Source organism: Silurus aristotelis (assembly GCF_946808225.1).
Source record: "Silurus aristotelis genome assembly, chromosome: 28".
Taxonomy (NCBI): Eukaryota; Metazoa; Chordata; class Actinopteri; order Siluriformes; family Siluridae; genus Silurus; species Silurus aristotelis.
In genome coordinates, this window is record NC_139601.1 from 7,509,983 (window position 1) to 7,532,618 (window position 22,636).

General features: G+C 38.1%; 2 protein-coding genes across 3 annotated transcripts in view; both read right to left on the reverse strand.

The window, feature by feature from the left end:
- Nucleotides 1-3,346: 3,346 nt before the first annotated feature.
- Nucleotides 3,347-10,287, reverse strand: ppp1r15b (protein phosphatase 1, regulatory subunit 15B). The gene is made up of 2 exons (XM_083533490.1): nt 7,358-10,287; nt 3,347-5,019 (listed from the first exon to the last, which is right to left on the reverse strand). Exons 1-2 carry the CDS (start codon nt 9,272-9,274, stop codon nt 4,828-4,830), a joined length of 2,109 nt encoding a protein of 702 aa, XP_083389616.1. The 5' UTR covers nt 9,275-10,287; the 3' UTR covers nt 3,347-4,827.
- Nucleotides 10,288-13,404: 3,117 nt separating this feature from the next.
- The window catches only part of pik3c2b (phosphatidylinositol-4-phosphate 3-kinase, catalytic subunit type 2 beta), a 55,141-nt gene continuing 45,909 nt past the window's right edge, over nt 13,405-22,636 (reverse strand). For both annotated transcript variants that reach the window (XM_083533903.1, XM_083533904.1), the window contains exons 25-33: nt 22,468-22,624; nt 22,171-22,280; nt 20,114-20,315; nt 19,882-20,006; nt 18,500-18,617; nt 17,949-18,039; nt 17,302-17,408; nt 17,086-17,214; nt 13,405-15,734 (exon numbers count right to left, since the gene is read on the reverse strand). In XM_083533903.1, the coding sequence (XP_083390029.1) occupies nt 15,543-15,734; nt 17,086-17,214; nt 17,302-17,408; nt 17,949-18,039; nt 18,500-18,617; nt 19,882-20,006; nt 20,114-20,315; nt 22,171-22,280; nt 22,468-22,624 (1,231 nt within the window). In that variant the 3' untranslated portion in view covers nt 13,405-15,542. The remainder of the gene's footprint in view (nt 15,735-17,085; nt 17,215-17,301; nt 17,409-17,948; nt 18,040-18,499; nt 18,618-19,881; nt 20,007-20,113; nt 20,316-22,170; nt 22,281-22,467; nt 22,625-22,636) is intronic.

Consider the following 22,636-nt stretch of genomic DNA (forward strand, 5'->3'; position numbering starts at 1 on the left):
TAATAATAATAATAATAATAATAAATTGAATGAATATGTAGTGTGGTGTATAACCTTACCCTGCATGCTAGCAGTTCACTGGTACAGTGTGTGTGTGTGTGTGTGTGTGTGTGTGTGTGTGTGTGTGTGTGTTAGTTAGCAGTCACTATGTGCAATAACCTGCTAGAGTAACAGCTAATAACGGTGATATAAGACTGGTTAGCCGCCTAGGCTACTGATAGCCCGCACTGTGGTGCAGCAGGTATAACAACCGTCTTATGCTAAGCCGCACGCGACCTAGACGTTACTAGAACAAGCTCGTGAACCTGGTGCATCGTTTTGCGAATGAATCGACTCTTTGTCATTGATATATTTTCAGTGATGGTAAGGAGTCGACTCGCAAATGTGGAGATGAGGAGCTGCATCTGTCAAATGTATCAGTCAAAACTCATCAAATTAATCATCTCATTCATGTTTAAACTATTAAACAGCCTTCACTCGGGATATTTAATTCAATTCAGTTTTATTTGTATATCGCTTTTAACAATGGGCATTGTCCCATAGCAACTTTACAGAGATGTGGATTAGTTATTAAATATGAATTTCTAAATTTATAGCTAAGCTAATAAGCAAGCAAGTGGTGAATGTAGCAGGAAAAAACTGCATGAGACGGTTTGAGGAAGAAACCTTGACAAGAACCAGACGTAAAAACGCACCCTTCTGCAGTGGCACCAAACATCCATGCATTAAAGTTCCTGGGCGCTTAAATTCAGAACCGTTCATCCAAATTGCAGTCCTAGGCCACTGTAGTACACTGTTTATATGAATTATAATCAAATCCATACTCATAGTTCTTGTGTTGCTCAGTAACTTTTCAGAATTCTTAGACTGCTCGTTTGGAACCATCCTCAGCTGCACAGGGTGGTCTCCAACTGAAGAGATCTCATTTAGAAGTTAGGGATGAAACAGGTGGAACTGAAGAGAAGAAAGTGACAGGAACACTGGTCACAGATACCTCAGGAGAGAGAGAGAGAGAGAGAGAGAGAGAGAGAGAGAGAGAGAGAGAGAGAGAGAGAGAGAGAGAGATGTAGGTTTTTCTGTCCTTTTTATCTTTATCATTATGATGCATTTCTATTGTGTATCAAAAATCAGTATATTTACAGCAAGTGATTAAATTGCGATTAGAATCAGCATATTTGAAGCATCAGTGAGCACAGTGCACCTGCTCTCAACCTCTTGCACTTGTTTTTTATCTTTTAAGGAACTGATGTGTCACGAGACATTAATATGTCAGAAGAATAAATGGTCGGCTCCAATGCTAGTGGGTCATGAATAGACCAAAGCTTTTAATAAATCTCATAAAACTTATACAAAATAATAATAATTGTAATGGATGGGTTTTGCCACCATTCATTAATTATTATTATTATTTTTTTTTTTTGAAAGAACCTTGGTTTTTGGAGATATGGGTGACAGATGAGATAATAGTTGAACAGCAAAAACACAGGTTGCAGAAGAGTGTATATAAGGATTGTGTTTTGACTGTGTTTTGGGATCTTCCATGTATTTCTGCTGAATAAAGTCCTTGTATTTGGACACCACAATTCTGGACCCTAAAATTAGTTTTTAGCATTTGCTTGGTATTTTAACTTTGTTATTGGATGTGTTGCATTTTATATAAATTGATACGATAATATCTTCAAAATAGTTTTTAATGTCAAATGTACAAGTAAAAACGTCATACTTTGTGTAGAATATAATAATATGGCTGTTTTGATTGGCTGTTTGGACTCGACGTTTGCGCGGGCAAACATGTACGTCACCTCGCCTGGGCGGGATTTCCATTGGCCATCACAGGGACTGAGCTGAAAATGCGGAAGTGAGCTTTGGATCCAACCTTCGGTTTGTTTCTTTAAAATAAATAAATAAATAAAATGTTTGTGTGTGCTCTTCTGCCAGTTTGAACAGTTTAACGTTTTGATTTAGCACTGGGACTTAATCTATTCCCAACGACGTCATGATAAAAGGGGGTTGAATAGTCACACACTGCCCTCTGGTGGACATTGTTCATCCTGCACTTATAAAATTATACTCCTCGATCAAAATGTAGAAATGTATTGAAATGTAATGGAAGTGATGTATTTCTCTGTTAAATAGTTTTTAAATGGAAAAAGAAACATATACAGTTGCTTAATGCTTAATGCTTAATGCTATTATAGAAGCTTGTTTAGTTTGCTTTTTGCATTTCTTTGGGTTTTGGTTGGGTTGTAATATGTAGAAATATTTTGTAATACAAAGCAAATTGTCTAGGCAAGTTAATATAAATAATAATAATAATAATAATAATAATAATAATAATAATAATAATAATAATAATAATAATAATAATAATAATAATAATAATAAATATGCCACCTGGTGGAAAACATGGGTAACTATATTCATTCCAAATTGCTTTACCTAAAGCTCCCACTAGATGTCACTGCAACGATACTTATATACATTACTAAAGCAGGCTAAGAGCTCGATTTCATCAATATGCAGTAACTACTCTAAATGGACAAGAAAAATGTGGACACCTTCAAGTGTGTTTGTAGAGATTTGTGCTCAATCAGCCATAAGCTTATTAGTAAAGTCATGTACTGATGTAGGTGAGAAGGGTTGAGGTCAGAGATCTGTAGCAGGCCACTCAAGATCCTCCACTCAAACCCATGTAAACCATAACTTCATAAAGCTGACTGTGTATAGGGGAGATTTGCCATGCTGTCATGTTCAGGTCTCCTAGTTCGAATGTAGGAAAAAATCATGCATTCAAAGACACCCTTTACACTCGTGTGTCTTTAACTTTGTAGTAAGTTTGGGGAAGAACCGCATTTGGTCCCAATATTTTTGTTTCTATAGTGTACATGTCTACATTAAATTTGCATTATAGTATAGTTGTACCATTATGCTAAAATCCCACCTTATATATTCCAATAAAATCTTAACAAATATTTATTACATTTAATAAAAAATAATAATAAATTGTGTTCATGGAGGTGGTAACTAGTGGAATTTAGTTTTTTTCTTGCGGTTGCTCCCGCTAGAGGTCGCCACAGGGGATCATCGCTCTCCAAACTACTCTGTCCTCTACATCTGCATCTTTCAAACCAACTACCTCCATGTCTTCCCTCACCACATCCATAAACCTCGTGCTTTGGTATTCCTCTTTTCCTCCTTCCTGTTGGCTCCATCCTCAGCACGGTTAGAACATGTAAAGCTTTTAGATTTTCATATCAGTGGTGCAAAGTTAAAACATTCAGTTCCTTGGTTAGAACGTAAAACGCATTAAGGACATTTGTGTAGGAACACACCCTCGACACACGGCTCCATTTATATAATAGTTTTATTTGCATGTTTAATTGATTAAGACAAAACCCAGAAAATAAGCTGAATAACTATAACTCCTAAATGGTTTAGAAAAATAAAACACTTCCATGTTAATTATACAGATTAACTTTATGCTTTGACATCAAGCATATTATTTCAACAGCTCATGCATTTAGCTCCCTGCATTTCTTTCCTTTTTTATCTTTTTAAGTCATACATATAAATCCAGCCACTTGGTCACAGCTGCCACAGTTCATACTACAGAGACACGAACTCTCGTTTAAGACACTATACACAACCACAGTGATTCATAAGCACTAGAAAGCCAAGCGGGTTTAAAAGATTAATGAAAGCTAGAACTGGACTCTTAATATGGGACCATGCGGCTATTGAGCATGAAGACCCGCCAGCCTTCAGATGCAGGAACAGATACTGCTTTCGGCTCAGCTGAACTCTTATGAGAAAAAAATAAAAACGACTGTTCGTTTGTGTGTATCGTTGGTACGCTGTAGTCACGTGCTGTGCTGTGCTCCAGCACGGAGCCTCTGCTGAGTGATCGGTACAGATCTCGAGTGCTATCTTTGGCTTGAAGGTTAATTAGTCAACAGGTTTTACAGCTGCATTTAGAAAGGATTGGGACATTTGACCCTGGATTATTGACGTCCCCTGAAATTAGAGACTTGGCATATGTGGAGTGTTTTTTTTTTTTTTTTGTTGCTGAAAACGATTGGGGGGGGGGGGGGGGGGGTTACTGGAATATGTGATCAACGAACAATACAAATTGACAATTTGTGGCACAACAGACAAAATACTGACCACCAGTTATGAATCATTAATTACATCAAAATCTCCTGTTTGTAAAAACAATTAGAATGGAAAATATGATATTGGAAGAAAAGGTTATGCCCAAAGCATTATTTAAGGGGGGGGACCCACCCATCTAAACACAGCGTAAATAAACTGGTAGTACGTGAAGGCAACAGGAAATTCGAACACTATAAAGGGTAAGATATAAATACTGTTGCACTACTGTAGTTACGAGGTTAAATACAGGACATTTGAGAAGCTATTCAGAGGTGCAGTAAGTGCATTAGTGGCTTAAGACAAACAATACCTGCCAATTAACTCTTTCAAAGATGTTTCAAACCATTTTTTGTGAAAACTGAGACATTTTCATTTAAGACCATTTTGGACATATAATAATAATAATAATAATAATAATAATAATAATAATAAAGTAATTCTTCATTTCTTTACTTCGCTCTGGTCTTCTGTCCATAGAACAACGGGTCTCGATTGTATGACTCAAATGAAGTGTTCGACCCAAACACACTGATGAAACTGCAACACGGGAGTCTTTATGCTTTGTGTTTTTATTTGCATGCCTCCTCTTCACCCTGAATTAGATCCGATATGTATAGCGGTCTCGTGCAAACGATATAACCACAAAAGAAGCAAACAAAACAAAACAAATGCTAATCAGCTACTAGGAAAACGTCTTTGAAAGATGCTAAGGCGGAAGCTGGGAGACAGGCAGTAACTGATGCTCTCCTCCACCTCCTGAACGCGACGCTGGAAGCGACAGCGGTCACGGGCGTATTCCTCCCACGGGCCGCGCCGCTCCTCGTCACTGCTGGCGTAGAACTCCTCCACCTCCTCCGTGAACGTCACCTGTACCAGAAAAACACAGCGAGTCGCCGTGTGAAACGATTTCCCTAACAAATTTAGAGCGTTAAACAGCAGAGAGATGAAATGCCTGAGAGATTTTTCTGCTCAAAAAAAAAAAAAAAGTGATGTGCCTCCTACCTACATCTTTGAGAATCGTTTTAGAAAGTCATTATTTATATATATATATATATTAAAAAAAAAAGATATTACACACTGACACTGACAGCTTCTGCAACTCGTATTTTAGCAAGAAGCACATTTTAGCCAAATCACGGTGTCAGATCATGTCTCATCATAAACATGTAGAAAATATCACTGAGAAGTACTTATACACATTTGTTTAAAAAAATAAAACTAAAAAAAGACTCTTTTGCACCTACACAGCCTAAAAAACAACACCCAAATCAACACATACTCAGTTGCCCAAAATGTATTGATTTTTGATGATTAAAGACTTTCTAAACACTTTGTAGACTTTGTGATTTGTGTACCTGAGCACAGGTACGTTATTTCCGCTGTAATGAAACTCCGCTCCTTTCAGAGGTGCGGGTAATAAACACATCCAACACTTTATTGCTCAATACTGTCCTTTTCCAACAGATTCTGGTGCTCTTATAAAACGTATTAAATATTAGTTTTCGAATTTCTTTACATGACACTTTTTTTTTTTTTTTTTTTATAAAGTAAGCTGTTGACATACTGCTGTGGTAGAACAGGAAGAAAACATTTCAGCATGTGCAGCTTAATCACACCACATATAATAATAATCACACTATAGTTGATAATTTTCCTAAAACAGCATTGCTCTGGTGTGTTCCATCACTCACCCAATCCAACAGGCCACATTTTGGCACTAATAACAGATAAAAAAAAATGTTAACTGTGTGTTACATCATGGACTGCAGGCTCAAACAGTGAGCCGAGACTCGGTACAGCAAGTGATGCGTTTTTATTATTTCTCTTCACTTGCATCACTTGCGACAGAGAGGTAGGTTCATGTACACAGAAACAGACAAAGACAGCTGTTCCTATCCCAGTCATTAAAGCTTATACATATCCAAATATTAAAATAAGCTAGAAGGTATATCAGAATTGCATATATTTATCTAAGATGAGGAATTAAAAAAAAAAAAGTTCTTGGATTCAGTCAATTCATTTTAAGGTCTGATGACTTGTGAATGCTGGGATTCACCACACTTATACAGGGTAATTATTTGAGTTTGTATTTCCTTCCTGGTAGCTTGAACAAGTCCAGCCATTTCCCCCCTCACCTTTCATAACGAAATTTATTCCATCAAACTGTCCTTCATTATTTTTTTTGGTTTTCCCCACAACGCATCGTGTTAACTTTATAGGAGTCTGTGGTGTGTCCGTGTGTCCAAACAGCCATGTGACAAACCAAATCAAAGGTCACACTTTTTCTTCCTTCTGATGTGACGTGATTAAACAACAGTTTTTAGCATAGTGAGAGTTTCCAGTATCTCTCACACATTCATTAAAAATGTGACTTTTTTGTGTCTCCGCTTATCTTTTTAAAAATCAGAAGGGATCAGACATCTCTCACACACCACTGAACACTGTTGCTAAGTAACTATTTCAAATACGTCTATAACAATGACATTATATTAAAAAGAAAAAAATAGGTCTGATGGTGGTGGATGCATGGTCCACTGCCATGGCTAGGACTGTGCCTATTTCTACAGTTACAGCTAATGTATATGACTAACAGTGTCAGAGACTGAAAATGGGCCAGAGTGATAATGAGTAATGGGCAGAGTATTCGCTCGTGCCTCCCTGGAGACAGTAAAAGGGAAGTGTTGCATCAGAGGATAGAGGGAGGAAAAAAGGATAATGGTCTGCTTGCACTGCTTTACATCATTTTCACAAGTGAGCCTTAATAATGATGAGCTAAATCCAGACTGTGACTACTGACACTGAGAGCAGTAACCAAAAAATAGATGTCTAACATGTCACAGATAACAGCGGTTACGGGAGATTACAACAGAAAACTGTTCAACACTGTAATATATGTGTTACATAGAGGCAGAATACAGGCACATACTGTTAAATTACTAATGCTGAACTGAAAGAAACCTACAAAGAAACCGCAAATGGAGCTTGACAGTTGGAGTTTATACACTAAACACTATTTTTGTATCTAGTTACATTGTTATTAAGTAAAGCTCACATTGTTTTGCTAGCTTCATATTTACTCTGTGCCACTCTTTAAAATACTTTTAACAACTGCAGAAAAAAAAAAAAATTATTTAGACAAACTTTGGTGATGTGTAAATTTCTTGGTTTTCAAAGAACTTCAACAAAACCCAGACATCACACTAACCTTTTTGAGCCTGACAACTCCTTGGACAGTGGCTGCCTCAGAGAATCCGCTATCCATCCTCTCCTCTGCCTCCTCCTTCCTATAGACCACACGCTCAACCCGTGTCTCCAACTTACAGCGCTGTCTGACTGGTTGCACAGTTCTGACGGACGCCTGAAAGTTCAGGGGACTGTAGGGATCTGATGAGCAGCTGAAAGAGTTCCAAAGTTTCAGGCTCTCTGCTTCGTCCATTGATGAGCAAGCCTCTTCGCTGGACTCCATGTCTTTCTGGGTTCCTCCCAGAGGTGAGGGAGAGGACAGTGGGGATGAACATAAAAGAGAATCGGCTTCCACTGGAGACCCCAAAGGGGACAAACTCGACGTAGATGCACAAGGGTTCCGGGATGTCTGGATAGGGGCTGTAAAGTTGCGAAGGTTATAGGGGTCCCTGGTTTGGCACAATGATTTCCACAATCTTTCACTCTCAGAGTCAAGCTCATCCGATTCTGAATCCTCCTCGTCCTCTTCATCCTCATCATCACTGTCCTCAGAATTCTCAGAAGAGTCAGAACAGCTATCCAAGATGTCGCTGTCAAAGCCATCATCGTCCTCATCGCTGTCCTGAACACTGCTGTCTTCCATGTCCGACTCATCGCTGCAGGGGCTGCCCATGATGTAAGCAATGACCTTATTCTGACAGTAAGGGGTGGATTGAACTGGAAAAGCCTCATGTACAATCACCGGCTCTGTGTTTTGCTCTTTCTCCTCCTCCTTGTCCTCGGCTTTGTTCTCAAACCTCTTGCAATGAATATTCCCACCAGATTTGTCCTCCTCTCCTCCTTGCCCATGATCACCAGCCTGGGAAGCAGCAGAACGGTCAAGGCCTGACAATTCACAAACAGCATTCATATTATGCTGCCTTGCACTGGCACCTTCTTCCTCCAAACTAGAGTAGCCATTGTCCTGATCTGGAGTTAGAACCGGCACCTCGCTGCAGGTAGCAGGAGCCCCAGTCCCGATTTGATGCTCTAAAAGGCTGTGATCACAGGCGGATGGTAGGCGCACTGAGTTTGGAAGGAATTCCAGCCTTTCCGTGTGAAGGCCTGTATGATCAGCTGACTCTTTGATGTGTGAAGGTCCAGCACATTCACTGCATGTCCATTCAGCCTCACTGCTGTGTCCTACCAGTTTGACTGGCTTATCAACGGCACCAGCTGACCTCTGGCAACCTGGCTCACAATGACCACTACTGTAGTGCTCTTCACAATGCAGGGACTTTGTTCCAGTGGCAGCAGCACAGGTTCTAGTCTGGTACAAAGCAGGCGCACTGTTTTGAGGGTCTTCAGATCTCCAAAGTCCCTGCCACCACCACCAGGTGTTTGAGGCTCTCACGCCTGACCCATGGTACCAAATGCCCAACTTGTGCTGCACGGCCTCCGTTTGCTTTCCTTCTTTCGGGGTCAGAACTTGGCTTAGAAACTTCCTCGTCGACGCCAGGTACCTGAATTCCATCGGGGCGCTTTGGTGAGCATTGCAGTTTGTATTCCGGGTGTCCTGAATCCCCAGCTCCCTCAGAGTCTCTCCTGTTAACCAGCGCAGACTTTCTGCATCTCCTGAATTTACAAAAACGCCGTTTCCATGCTGACAGTGAACATAAGCCACACTCAGGGGAGAGGAACTGCGTTCAGAAGGCAGAAGCTCATCTAGACCTGTCATTAGCTGTTGTCCAAAGTCAAGCTTAGATTTTCCTGCCTCGCTGGACCAAGTCTGCGATCTTCCAGGCAAATATTTCTGAAAAAGCGACCATGCGGGCCTCGACACTGCTGACAGCAAACTGATCCAGAAGCTTGCTGAGCCGTCATTTCCCACCTCAAGGCTAGTGCCAGGCCCTGACACCCTTTTAGAGAAGGTTTCCTCAGAGCTCATACTTCTATACATTACTATATATTAACTATTCAAAAAATACTAAATAGGATTATCAGATTTGAGATCCTGAAAGAAAAAAAAAAATAACAGGACACAAATTGACGTTCCTGTAACTTCTTAGGTAGTAACCAAGTGTTTTTTTCCGCCCTTTTTACAAGCCTCAGCTAATACTCTATGTTAACCTAAAAAGTGTTAAGAAGTTAAATAAAAAAAAAAATAATCCACGTGTCAGAACTAGCGCCAGCTGGAGGAGCGTTTTTTTTTTTTTTTTTTAACTAGGAAGTGAACTTTATGTGCTGCTAAATATTAGCTACTGAAAAACAAAAACAAATAAAGTGTCAGAATACTGTCCGTGTGTAATATCATTAAATCCCCAAAGTGTCCATAGTGTTTAAACAAGGCCATGTTGCCGGTTAGCTCTCCATGCGACCCAGCAGTGAAGGCAGTCGGCGCCCATATTGTCCCCGGCACTCGCCATGTTCCTGTTCACAGCAGCTCCACATTGAGGATTCATCACATTCACACACTTATTGAGAACAGAAGAAAAAACAGAGGACGTTGGCGTGATAATAATAGAGCTGATCAATCCCACACATCCCAAATCGAACGTCGATATGCAAGCCATTTTTTGTGTTTTATTTTAGGTTTAAAGTCGATATTGAAGCAAGGCGCCAGCTGAAGGTCCCCTCCTCTTCTGATAAGAGCGCTGAGTACGGAGTTAGCGTGTCGGCATTCAGTCGCTTTTTCAAAAAACAATAATTTCGATGGAAATGTCTCGTTCGAAACAAAAAAAAAAAACTCGGCGGAAGTCTGCTGTGTAAGTAGTGGTATTTTCGACAGTGTTTTTCAGCGGCAAGTTTTCTCGTTCCCCTTTTCCTGTCCGTCCAGACTGAAGGCTAGCAGAGAAAAAGCGCAGCGACAACAACGAGAGATTTCATCAGAAAAGACTGTAAGGGACCGTCGATAAACTCCGTGCTCACAAGGGCGGAATTAGGGAGCGTCGCAGAATTCCGGTCTACGCACAGTTCCTGTTACACACGTTCCATTGCTGAAGCGCATGCGCACATATCAAACGCTACAGAGACGTGCAGTCAGGACTGGCGTTTTTTTCAATAGAAATAAATGTGTATGTATATATATATATATATATTTTTTTTTTTTTTTTTTTTTTTTTTGAAACAAGGTGTTTTCACTGATTTGTGTTATAAATGCAATTTCTCTACCTTTCTCTCGGATTGGGCAAATCCCATTCAAAATGAACTGAGAACAGGAAATAGGCGTGTGCCTGTGACTATTTGTGTGAAAATCTCCACTATATTTTGTGTAGGCCTCTAGTTTGCAGGTCATCGCCTTCCATAGTCTAGAGAACTTATTTCACATCTGTGTAAAAGATAATTAGGCTCGTTCCTATAAAAAAAGACATTACCCCTGCTGCAAGAGAACCCGAGTACTGATTGCATAACATTAAATAGCACCGCCTAATCAAATCAAATTATATACATTTAATCTATACAATTCATATGTGTACATCTGTACAGTAAATCTACGTTTGACTTCACACTATGTCACTGATCAGATGTACTATCTGGTGGCCTTGCTAGGAAATGAGCTTCAGCCTAGTTCAGGACAGTTCGTTCATTCTAATACGCTATTGGCACTAAGTTTGTTTCACCATGAAGAACTTCCCATTTTAGGTGTTAGCCCCTCTTTGCTTTTCTAATAAAATCCAATGTTCTTGGAAGTCCTTTCACTTGACTTTTAAATGAGGTTGACGGTGATTTCTTCATTCAGAGTTTGCATGTTCTCTCTGTGCTTTAGTGGTTTCCTCTGAGCACTCCAGTTTCCTTCACCAAGACATGCATTGTAGGCTGATTGGTGTTAATGGGTGTGTTTGTGTGTGTGTGTGTGTGTGTGTGTGTGTGTGTGTGAGTGAGATTGTGTCAAGCAATGGATTATCCTGCAAACTTTCTAGGGTATCCCCAGCCTTTTGCTCATCCTACACTTTTTGGGCAAATGTTTGTGGACAACTGCCCATAACGAATTTGCATCAAACGCGCAACACAGTTAGAAGCACATAACCGTACAGTATATCCTTGTGTGTTGTAGCATTATAATTTGTTTTCACTGGAACCAAGAGGCCAAACCCGTTTCAGAATGACAGGTTCACATGAAAACATGGTTTGCCACGGTTGGAATGGAAAAGTGACTCTACAAGATTTAATGATGTGAAACATCCACAAACAAGTAAATTAGTTTTTTGCTTCCTAGACAGCCTCAATTTTTTAATTAATAAGACAGTTATTTGATATATAATAGACCAAGAAAACTGTGCTTATAAGTGATAATGACATACTTTCTTCTTATAGAACAGATTATTGTTTAAACCATACTAATCACATTTAGCTCATTTTAAAGGATACTTCGTTCCAAACAGATGCTCCCAAGTGAAAATAAACAGTAAAATGTCCTCTTTAATACAATAGCTCTAATTAAAAAGGTCACAGTGTAGTCTGAACTATATTACTATTATAAATTATATAATACTGTATAACCCAATTTTAATGTATTTTTTGCCCTATAAGTAATAGGACTAAAATGTTTTGAACTTTTGAAAAGAAAAATCACTTAGACTGTCATTAGGAAATTCAGATTCTATTAACATATACAGTACATAAATTGGATGTTTTTGTTATTGTGTGTAAAAATTTCAATAATCTTTAAGCATATTCTGAGTTAAACTAGCTCCAGAACAGTTTTTGTTAATGCAGTCATTACACATCCTTGTTTCATTATAATACATTAAATAGCTATTTCTGACTTTCTAACATCCCATCATGTTGAACAGTAAATCTTGTAAGAACTAGCCTTTTGTTTGGATAATTATCAGCTTTGTCAGTCATCATTACTCCTCCCAATGCAGCATTAACCTTAATGACTATAATCAATGAAGTAACAAACACAGCTTACATGGAGAGCCAGACACAAGAAAAAAAACACAGGCTTGATGTAACTTTAAACGCCTGTGCGATGTTGACAAACCTGGGTGTGAGCCACAGCCAAATCAGAAATTAGGGACACCTGTATTTTTTCATTTTGTAGCAGCACAATGCATGGCATCATACATACATACTGTACATACATGTCAAGATTAACCATATATTCACATCCAACATCACAATGGGAGAAAAGGGGATCTCGGGTAATCTTCCTTTCAGCTTGATCCAGTCTGGCTATTTGTCCATCTTTTCTAAACAGGCATGTTCACTTTTGCTTACTGGTGTTTATTTTTTTTCTGAAACAATAGAGACTATTGTACATGAAAATCCAATGGGATCAATCTAGTCAGTCTGGCACCAACAACCACGCCACAGTCATAGAGATCACACTACTTCCCGTTGTGATGCGAGACACACTACGACAAATGTATGACAGCAGACACCTGACTCATATGTGGTTTCTTTCCCAAACTGTTACCACGAAGTTGGAAGCACACAATTATATGCAAAGTCTTTGGTTGCAGTAACATACAATTTTCCCTTCACTTGAATTAAGAGAACCAAACCTGTTCCAGCATGACGATGCCTCTGTGCCGAAGCCAGCTCCATGATGATATGGTTTACCTGGGTTGGAGTGGAAGATCTCAAGTGACCTGCTGTAGAGGCCATATTGAACACTTTTGGGATGAATTGAAACACTGACTGCACCCCAGGTCATTTTACATTCTACACTACTTGACTTTACTAACACCCTTTCACTGAATGAACACAAATCTCAAATCAAACTCCAGAATCTGGTAGAACATCTTCCCAGAAGAATGGAGGTTATTATAACAGCAAATAATACCTAAATGTGGAATTAAATGTTCACAAAGCACAAAGTCTTACAACCAGGTGTCAGTCGTTTGTCTATATAGTGCATAAACATTAACCTGTAACTGCCTGATTTTATGCTTTGTACCACTGCCACATGATCAGCTCATTGGAAAATGGCGTGGATGTGCAGGTGTGGCCCGTGAGTTTAAGCAATGTTAATAAACAGGCAAATTGAAAGCATTCCCTTATTTGCATGAATGACAAGTTCTCTTTTTGACAAACTGCAATTTGACCACTATGCAGATACGCATCCTCAAACATGACCAGTTCTTTTCTGTTTTGAATTCAAGTTCATTTTATTATTTAGTGCAAATAATATATATATATATATATATATATATATATATATATATATATATATATATATATATATATATATAAAAAAATCATGATCTAAAAGGAATATAGCTATGTCAGAAAAACCAAACAGTGTGACCAAACCATAAAAGCATAAACAAATTATACTCTTAATATATACAACACACAAAGCTGTTCATTTTGAACTTACACTTACTTCTTTCCTATTTTCTGTTGCACAAATGACCTGTGGTGATTCAAAGTGAACTCGTTTGGGTTTGTCTGACTTTCCCCCCTTTTGCAAATTTCTGCATAATCAAAGCAAGTCTGAGCTTTTTCAACAGTCTTCCTTACAAGTGCACACAAAGAGCAAGTCACCAGTAAGAAAACTCAGTACACCCAGTACAGTTTGCTACTTCAAAAATTAAGTTGATCAACTTCAGCATTAGAAACATTAGTGACAGAATTACTTAGACAACAAATGAGCAAAACAACATGACTCTCAGGAGGTGGACCTTTTCGAGTGCATGTTGTTCAGAAAATTCCCTTCACCTCCAGGCAAGCAACAATGTGCTTTACTGTTCACACCATATCAGAATTCCTGTATTTACATTCATATTGTTCAAAAAAGGTTTTAAATTTTGGTGCATTTCAAGCATTTCCTTCATTTAACAAGCTTTCCCACTGAGACCTTTAGTTTTGTTTAGGACAGTGGATTAACTAGTGAAATTAGCAGATCAACAGGTTTGTGCTGCAAAGAAACAGAAAGAGAAAGTATGTGAAAAGGTTAAAAAAAAAAAAAAAAGGACAAAAACAAAAAACAAATGCCAGCAATTCAATCAGTGATTTTAGGGAATCTTTGCATGCATCTATTTTTAAGGAGATAAAACGAAACAAAAAAGACAGATTAAAGCTTAAAGGTTAGATTTAGGTCCCAACAGTTGACTTTCGCAAACAATTTCAAATCAAGGAATGAATATTAACACAAACATATTAACAGTACTTGCGTGTTAATCTTTGCTTTATTCAAATAAATAAAATATTTAATTTCAAGCAACAAACTAATGATCCCAGAAACGTAAGCACAAAATACTTCATGGCAAAAAAGGCCAAAAGTGCAACATTTATCCAGTAGCAATTTCACAGCATGCACGTGAATCATTCGACTGCACAGCTCTAAGTTTGCGATACGATGTCCAAACCGAAACCTTAACTGCCTGCTCAGGCTTCTGTCATCACGTTCCAACCTTCACGCTTAAGTTGAAGGCAAGCTGTTAAGTGCACCTGTAAATAAGGTGTTTGGGTTGTGTGCTATTGGGCTAGGAGATATATTGGAAGAATATCAATGAATATCAATACCACTGCATCCCAAATCAGTTTAGCGCCTAGTGCTTGGTTAAAAAAAATGTCACTCATATTACAGATGCTTTAGACTTTGCGTGACTACACCCGAGTTTGCAATGCCAAAGAATGTCAAGTGTTTTAGTTCATCAAGGTAGGATAAGATCCGCGCCACCAGCGAAGTGAATCTAATCAGTTTTTACAACAGTTCATATCTGCCTCTTATTTCATTCGGTAAAATCTGTAAGAATCTAAAATCACAAAGACGTAAATGTCACAACAAAAAGCTAGCTCCAAATCGAGCCAAAATAAAAGGACATCTTAAACAAGAAATAAGTTATAACATTCCACTTCCCCTCTCTTAACAGGAAATCATGAGGCTGTACAACGGACAAAGATATTTTGGATCCGACTAGGAATTCGACAGAGTCGGTGTTTCTCTTCTCAACTGCGCTGTTTCAGCCATGTCCAATTCTCTCTGACCAGGGAGAGGGCAATAAAACCCCAACATGACTAAGCACGTGTGGTGATGGCTCTCTATCACAAGTCTCTACAAGTCTCTCAGCAACAAACACCCCCAGTGTGGGGAAAATACATTCTTCTACACAGAACTCATAGAACCCGGTGCAAAGACAGACGTGTACATGCTTCTCGATAAGCTTCGTTTCGGAGTCAGTTCCCTTTCACAGAGACGTGCCGAATTACGCCTGCTGATCACAATGCAGCGATCACTTCATCACCCTGTCTGTCTTTGCAGCTGTGTGTTTTTGTTAGCGGCTAGTATCCGAGCTGCCTGTGCTCAGCTGGTGCCAGTCCACCCAATACTGGCCAGGTGTGACATTCTTTAAGGGAATGAAGGCCTCGCCCAGCAGCGTGTTTTCCCAGAACGCCCCATCACCCAGGACTCGAAGATGAATTGACCTTTGGCTCAGATCACCACGTGGTATCCCATCATACACCAGCTACAGGGTGAGAGAACCAAAGCAAACATCAGACACAGGCACAGAGAAAAATAAAAATAAAGAATGGTGCCAAATTTTGAACTAAAAAATGCAACCAAAAAAATAAGGAAAACTGCTGTAAATGGTGAAGGCATTTCTGTTGTCAGTCATGGGATCTGTAAGCTTGTGCATGCAGAAAGGGAAGTTTGCAATGTTAAAACATGACTAACAATATGAAAAGTGTTTTAGGGGAAGTGCGTGTCTTCTCAATGTAAGGTGTCATGTGACAGGGGAGAAAATGTGGAACAGTGATACAATTATTTTGCATCACTGTGCGTTTTCAGGTGGGTCAAGGTCAAGTGACTGACATTTAAGAATATATTAGTCTCACAAACATGCAGCAACTGAAGCCAACTGAATGCTATTATTACATTTAGATTTATTAGTTATCCCTAAATGGTTAAATGTGATATATTTTTAAAAACCCCACTGAATTAATTCCTCACATCTTGATTGCATTATTCTAAAGCGATTTTGGTGACACATACATACATACATAATTTTTTATATATATATATATATATATATATATATATATATATATATACACACACATACATACACATACATACATAATTTTATATATATATATATATATATATATATATATATATATATATATATATATATATATATATATATATACACACACACATACATAATTTATATATATATATATATATATATATATATATATATATATATATATATATATATATATATATATATATATATATATATATATATGTGTCACCAAAATCGAATAATGCAATCAAGATGTGAGGAATTAATTCAGTGGGGTTTTTAAAAATATATCACATTTAACCATTTAGGGATAACTAATAAATCTAAATGTAATAATAGCATTCAGTTGGCTTCAGTTGCTGCATGTTATATGTGTGTATATATATATATATATATATATATATATATATATATATATATATATATATATATATATATATATATATATATATATATATATATACACACATACATACATACATAGATAGATAGATAGATAGATAGATAGATAGATAGATAGATAGATAGATACATACATACATACATATATAGTATATAAGTCCAAATACTTATGGATCTGGCTAAAAATATAATAAAATAGAACAATACAGTTATGTTTGAGTTTAATGTTAGATCCTGTCCTCCCTCTTAACTGTGCCATTGATTATGATTTTGTTTGTAAGACACTGCAGGTTTTCACTTCATGGTCACTGGATGTGGACCCTTCAAACTGCTTCTAGTGAAGAGTGAAAGTGGTCTCTTGACACACTGCTAAAAAAATCTTTACCATTTCGTTATACGTGGGATTGCAGGTGCGCCGAGCGGCCTTAGTCTTTCTCTTGCTTGTTTTCTGGGGATCAGGAAGCAGGTACAGTTTGACATACGGATCCGGGTCAGTGCCGTCCTGCAAAGGTTGCTGTAAACAAACAAAAAATAAATAAATTAATGGAATGCTTATTATATCATTTCTTATCCTAATGATAAATGTTATCAAAAGACTCACCAGGCCTCGTATGTGCATCACCATAATGATAAGCTTGTTGCTCTTGTAAGAAATGGACAATTTCACTTCACCGGCCACTTTACCAGGGACAGGAGTCCATGAACCCTCTGTGATGCAGAAATATAGTGTTGATTGTGATGGTTCATAAAGAAAAGCACACATTTTCTTTTTTCATTTTTTAGTTGAATAATCTTCATTGAGAGTTGATAATGTATAAATTTTGAGATTTGAGACCGACCTCACCTTAAATAAATATTAAACAAGAGGTGTGGAGCCATGGAGGTCACGTCTGAGCTGTTTGCTGCTCTTATTAATGTTTAACTAGCTTTACTGAATTTCTGTAGAATTAGCAACCAAAGTGCTTATTGATTCGTGACAACTCGATCTGCACTATTACAAATATGCCACCGCATGTTGGGTCAATTCAAGCTCATTGAGTATTTCTGATAAAGCTGTAACTGACCACTGGCCCTTTTCTGCTCATCGCTGTCACACGTGCCATGGAGTTTGAGCTTTATGACTTGTTACATGGACTGAGTCACATAATGGTGAATGAACATTAACCCTGTTGGACTGTCATGCTCACATGCCTGATGAATCATGATTTATCTTCAACAAAGGAACAAAGTACGTGTACGAATGGTCACCTGCTGGTTTGTTATTCAGTGTGTTTACGGCAGTTCCTACCGGCCGCTCGTCTCTTGGTAACGGGTGGAAGAAGGTGTAGACCAGGTCACACTGGAAGAAAAGAGTGCATTCTGAATAAATGTGCATGCTAAGATTGACATCTCTCCCACCCTCAGATGTTTCCTCAGTGGCTGTCAGAACTGATTAGGAGGGGCAGATACATGGACTATCTAGAGCACAAGTTTTTTTTACTTTTTTTTTTTACTTTTCAGAATTCTGTGGCTGATATCCAGGAAGTAACGCTGTCAAACTGAAACTTAAGCACACAGATCATTTATAAGCTTCATACCAGCCAAGTAAGGAATACCTGTAGCATGAGCAGTATGGGAAGAATGTGATTCCTAAATTAGACCAGTGTTTGTTTATCATTTAAAAACGAGGTTGGTAATCATCTATGTGTAAATATACAGGTCAAAACAAACAGGTTTTTCTTTCATGTTTTCCCTGTGGACACTACTCCTCGGTATAAACACTGTGTGCTGAAATAACAAGAACTGCAGGTGGAAAGTACCTGAGCAACCTCATTGGCCGAGTGGATCAGATGCCATACATATGCATTCAGCTCATCTTTCCTCCGGTCAGCCATGGCTTCTCCGCGTGAGCGGCCGATCACAAAGCGGCTGGGGAAGCTGCACAACAGGACAGAAATATTTTAACATGTGCTCTTGTTGAACAGCAGACTGAGGAGATGATGGTAGCGCCAGGAACACTTCTGTAACATTTGCCAATTATTTTTCTGTTAATTCACTGATAAAATACAGGCACAGATGCAAAAGTTTCAATCGAGTTTAAAATGGGGAAAAAAACAAGCAGTGAGGTGTAGGAAGTGTAGGTCATGTAGGAAGTGTACTGAATAACTTTCACTTTGTCTTTTGTACACAACAGAGTTACTGATGGGAAAAGCCAGCAACTTTCTGTTTTTACGCTGTGGATGAGTTGGTTTAGAAGGCCACTGGTTTTGCTAATCACTATGCTTTCCTTTTCTACACTGTACCAACAACCAAAAAAAAAATACTTTCTACTCTCTACAAAACAAACCCATGATTATATGTGCTCGTTCAAACAAAATTCCCTACATTTTTCAGCTGTGCAAAGCATCTCTATTTTATGGTGTGCATCTCTTTACGGTCTTAGTCGGTTCATCGCTAGAAACGAGAGTAATTTAGACCACACAAAATCATTAGCGTGCACAGATGCTAGGCAATTATTTCAAAATACGTAACTTGAACTTTCGATCTTGTAAGTTAGAATGTATAATTTGTACAAGCAACAAGAAAACGGCAGACAAAAAGTGCAGAAATATAGCACACTTGGTCAGCAGACACGTTATCAGGATACAGACTACATCTGTGTAAAAGTCACACCTCCCTCAAATTTAATAATTAAATATTTTCCACAACATTTTTGTCAGATTAATTAAGTTTCCATGAAAAACAAAAAAATTATTAGAATTCTTGGCACAAATCAGCAACTAATGCTGCTGTTAGACCCACACCTCAGGTATAACTTATTCCTACTGGTATACAACTGGATCTTGTGGACTGGTTGCCATGTGATGTGGTTTTCTGTATTTCTAGTTTTGGTACTTTGTACAATGGAGAATACTTTATACAGAAGTATGTGTGTGTGCTTGATAGCAGCTGCTATAGTTTCTATTTGTAGTGCAGAATTAATTGTTTTTACACAAAGTGAGCTTTCATGACACTTCTTATAAATGTTGTGTATAGAAATTATTATTCATAAACTATCAAAATACAGTGAGACAAAGAAACAAACTCCCAACTATCTGCTGCACTTTCTAATCAGACACATAAGATTCTAAATCAATTCAATCCTGCATTGAAGCTAATAGAAGATTTTTCAGCGTTCTGTAGAAAGACAATATTAGTGTACCTCGGTAGTTTAGAAGAAGGGAAGATGAGGCGCAGTTTGCTGTGCAACTCGTGGAACTCCTCAAAAGTCCTCTGAACCAATGTCGCCCCCTGCTGGCCCTCACGCTCCACTTTCACCACATATGTCTGTACAAGAGAGAACATTACACAACTGAAAACATATTTACTACAAAATAACCCTGAGTGTGTGTCTGTGGTTCATGTTCTCTAAGCTGTGTGTGTGTGGGACGTACATAACCCTTGTTGGGGCTGTAGGTTTTAACGTGGCGGCACACGAACAGGCTTCGGATAAGGCCGTCGTTTTTCAGCGTGTAGGCTCGCGGAGCAAAGGATAATACGGGTCGCTCCTCGGATGAGGCGAACTTCATCTGGGCGAGATTGTGGATGAAGAAGTTGAGTTTTGTGGCCACGCTGCCCAGACTGGACTCGATCAACCTGGCAAGATGAGAAAAGTATTATAAAAAACATACAAACACATAGAACACAAGTCTAAGCCAGCACCAGAATGTGTCCCAATAATATGATATAGTGCAATTTCAACGCTTATTATATTTTAGAGTATATTACAACAACTGAGCTCACTCCAGGAGCTGCTGTCTGAGTAGGGTACATTTTTTTATAGTATTTGCACAGTTAATAATAAAAGGCTGTAAGAGTTTTAAAGCAATAGTGCGTGCAGTTTACTCTACAAGCTGCATAATATGGAGAAAAACAAATAAAGTTAATAAAACCAGATATCACAATGATAATATGAGATAAATACATTAGGATGACAATTTAAATGTCTCCAGCTGGATGTGCATATTTTCAAATTATTTCACTCAACATGCAAAGTAAAAAAAAAAAAACCTATATAATAAAAAAATATTGCAGACATTTTTTACTGTAGACACATCTTGTGTTTACTGGAGTATTAAATTCACCCATAAACTCATCTCATAACTTAAAATAGAAATGCATTTTATTCTGCAGTTACATAATTAGCTCTGTAGTGCAGATAGCTATATGGTGCAGGTCACACTATATAGACAAAAATAATTGGGACACGTCACTTGTCCAGTGGTTCTTTTCCAAACTCCTACCAAAAAGTAGGAAACACACAATTATTAGATGTCTTCCCTTCACTCAAGCCTGTTCAGTACCTGAATTTACTAACAGCCTTGCAGCTGAATTAGCAAAAATCTCCAAAAGCACGCTGCAGAATATAGTGGAGCATCTTCCCGGAAAATTAGAGACTAAATATGAAATGAGATGTTTAAAAATCACACGAATCCTATTGCTATATGCTCTGTGTAGGGAATACATATGACCTTATGTGCCATGATATGTAAAAGGTATGTCTGGAATGTTCATCACACTTTAAAATTCTGCCAAACTGCAGCCTCTGCTTTTTCTGACCTGCATTCATAGAATTCGAGCAGACACACAGCTTTCTGTTCAACATTCCTGTTAATTTTCATGTTATGAATATCCTCTGTTTCATACTATTCAATTTTATCATCAAACCAAGAGCAACAGGTCAATAGGCTGTGAATAATGTATACACCAAAATACAGCTATGCTGTTTGTTTCTGGAGAGTAGAAAGACCTTTGGTTATTGTTATTTATTTAAAGACCTGCTCTACCAGCTGACACTAAAACAGAAACAGCTGTAAGGAAGGTTGATCTTGACAAACTCCTGATAATCTCTGGTCTGAACAACACCAGACACGAATATTCTCACGAAACAAGGTTATAGTTGAGTTCGTAGTTGATAATGTGTTTTAAGCAGTTCTCATATTTAACTTAATATTTAAGCTCTGTTCCCATTTACCCTTGAACATTTTTACATTTTGTAGTGTGGAACTGAAGTGGAATTAACTGGGATTTTGTCATGAATCTACACACAGATTAGCATTAAACAGGGAAGGTTATTCCCATTGGTGCTGTAAAACCCCAAAATTAGTTCTTAAATGACACTTGGATATTATATCCCTTTTATTAAATTTTTTATCCTGCTTTAAAAAAAAAGGTGTTCCACATTATTAGCAGTGTTTATAGTTTATTTTGCCCCCTAGTGGAATAACAGCTACAGCTCTTTTTTTTTTTATATTGTTATAATTGCAGATGAAGCGATTGAAATTTTCTAGTTCAGCATTTGATAAATGCTAAATTAAATGTATGGGGCAGATTCAAACATTTGAATTTGTCAAGCTAGTCCTGACCCCTTGAGTTATATGTTTGACAGCCCTGGCCTAAGTGTAGAAGAAAATTAGGAAATGTCCTTCTAAGTATACAAATGGTCTCCAACCTGGTGAAGTACATGGTGGCATCTGCCTCGGACTCATGTGGTCTCAGGGCGTCATAAACGTACTTTAAATCCTCTAGATCTGACAGCTCAGGAATGCCACATGACTGCATCTGTGCACACACAAACACAGACACAAACATTAAATATGGTGGATAATATACATCAAAGTAAAAACAGTACAAAAAAACGCAAATAACTCCGGGACTGGAATAAAGACACTGGTCAAACACTAGTGGCTCAAACTGAGCTAAATAAGAGCATATAGAATGATGAGGATTTTCAAAATTTTTAACTCACCAAGCCCAGCAGGTTGAGAAACAGATGTGCGTGTTTCCTGAGGAGGTTGTATGCTTCACAACACAAGTCGACAAAGTCATGAAAGCGACTCGAAGGTTTGTCTCCTCCGTTAATCACGTACGCCATGTCAGAGGTGAAAACAAATGGAGCCCGGTCTCTGAAAAACACA

Excerpts from the sequence above, each read along its gene's own strand:
- ppp1r15b (XM_083533490.1), bottom strand. The coding sequence starts at position 9,274 with ATGTATAGAAGTATGAGCTCTGAGGAAACCTTCTCTAAAAGGGTGTCA. Across the intron at positions 5,020-7,357 it reads GAGTTGTCAGGCTCAAAAAG|GTGACGTTCACGGAGGAGGT; the intron begins GTTAGTGTGATG and ends TTTCTGGTACAG.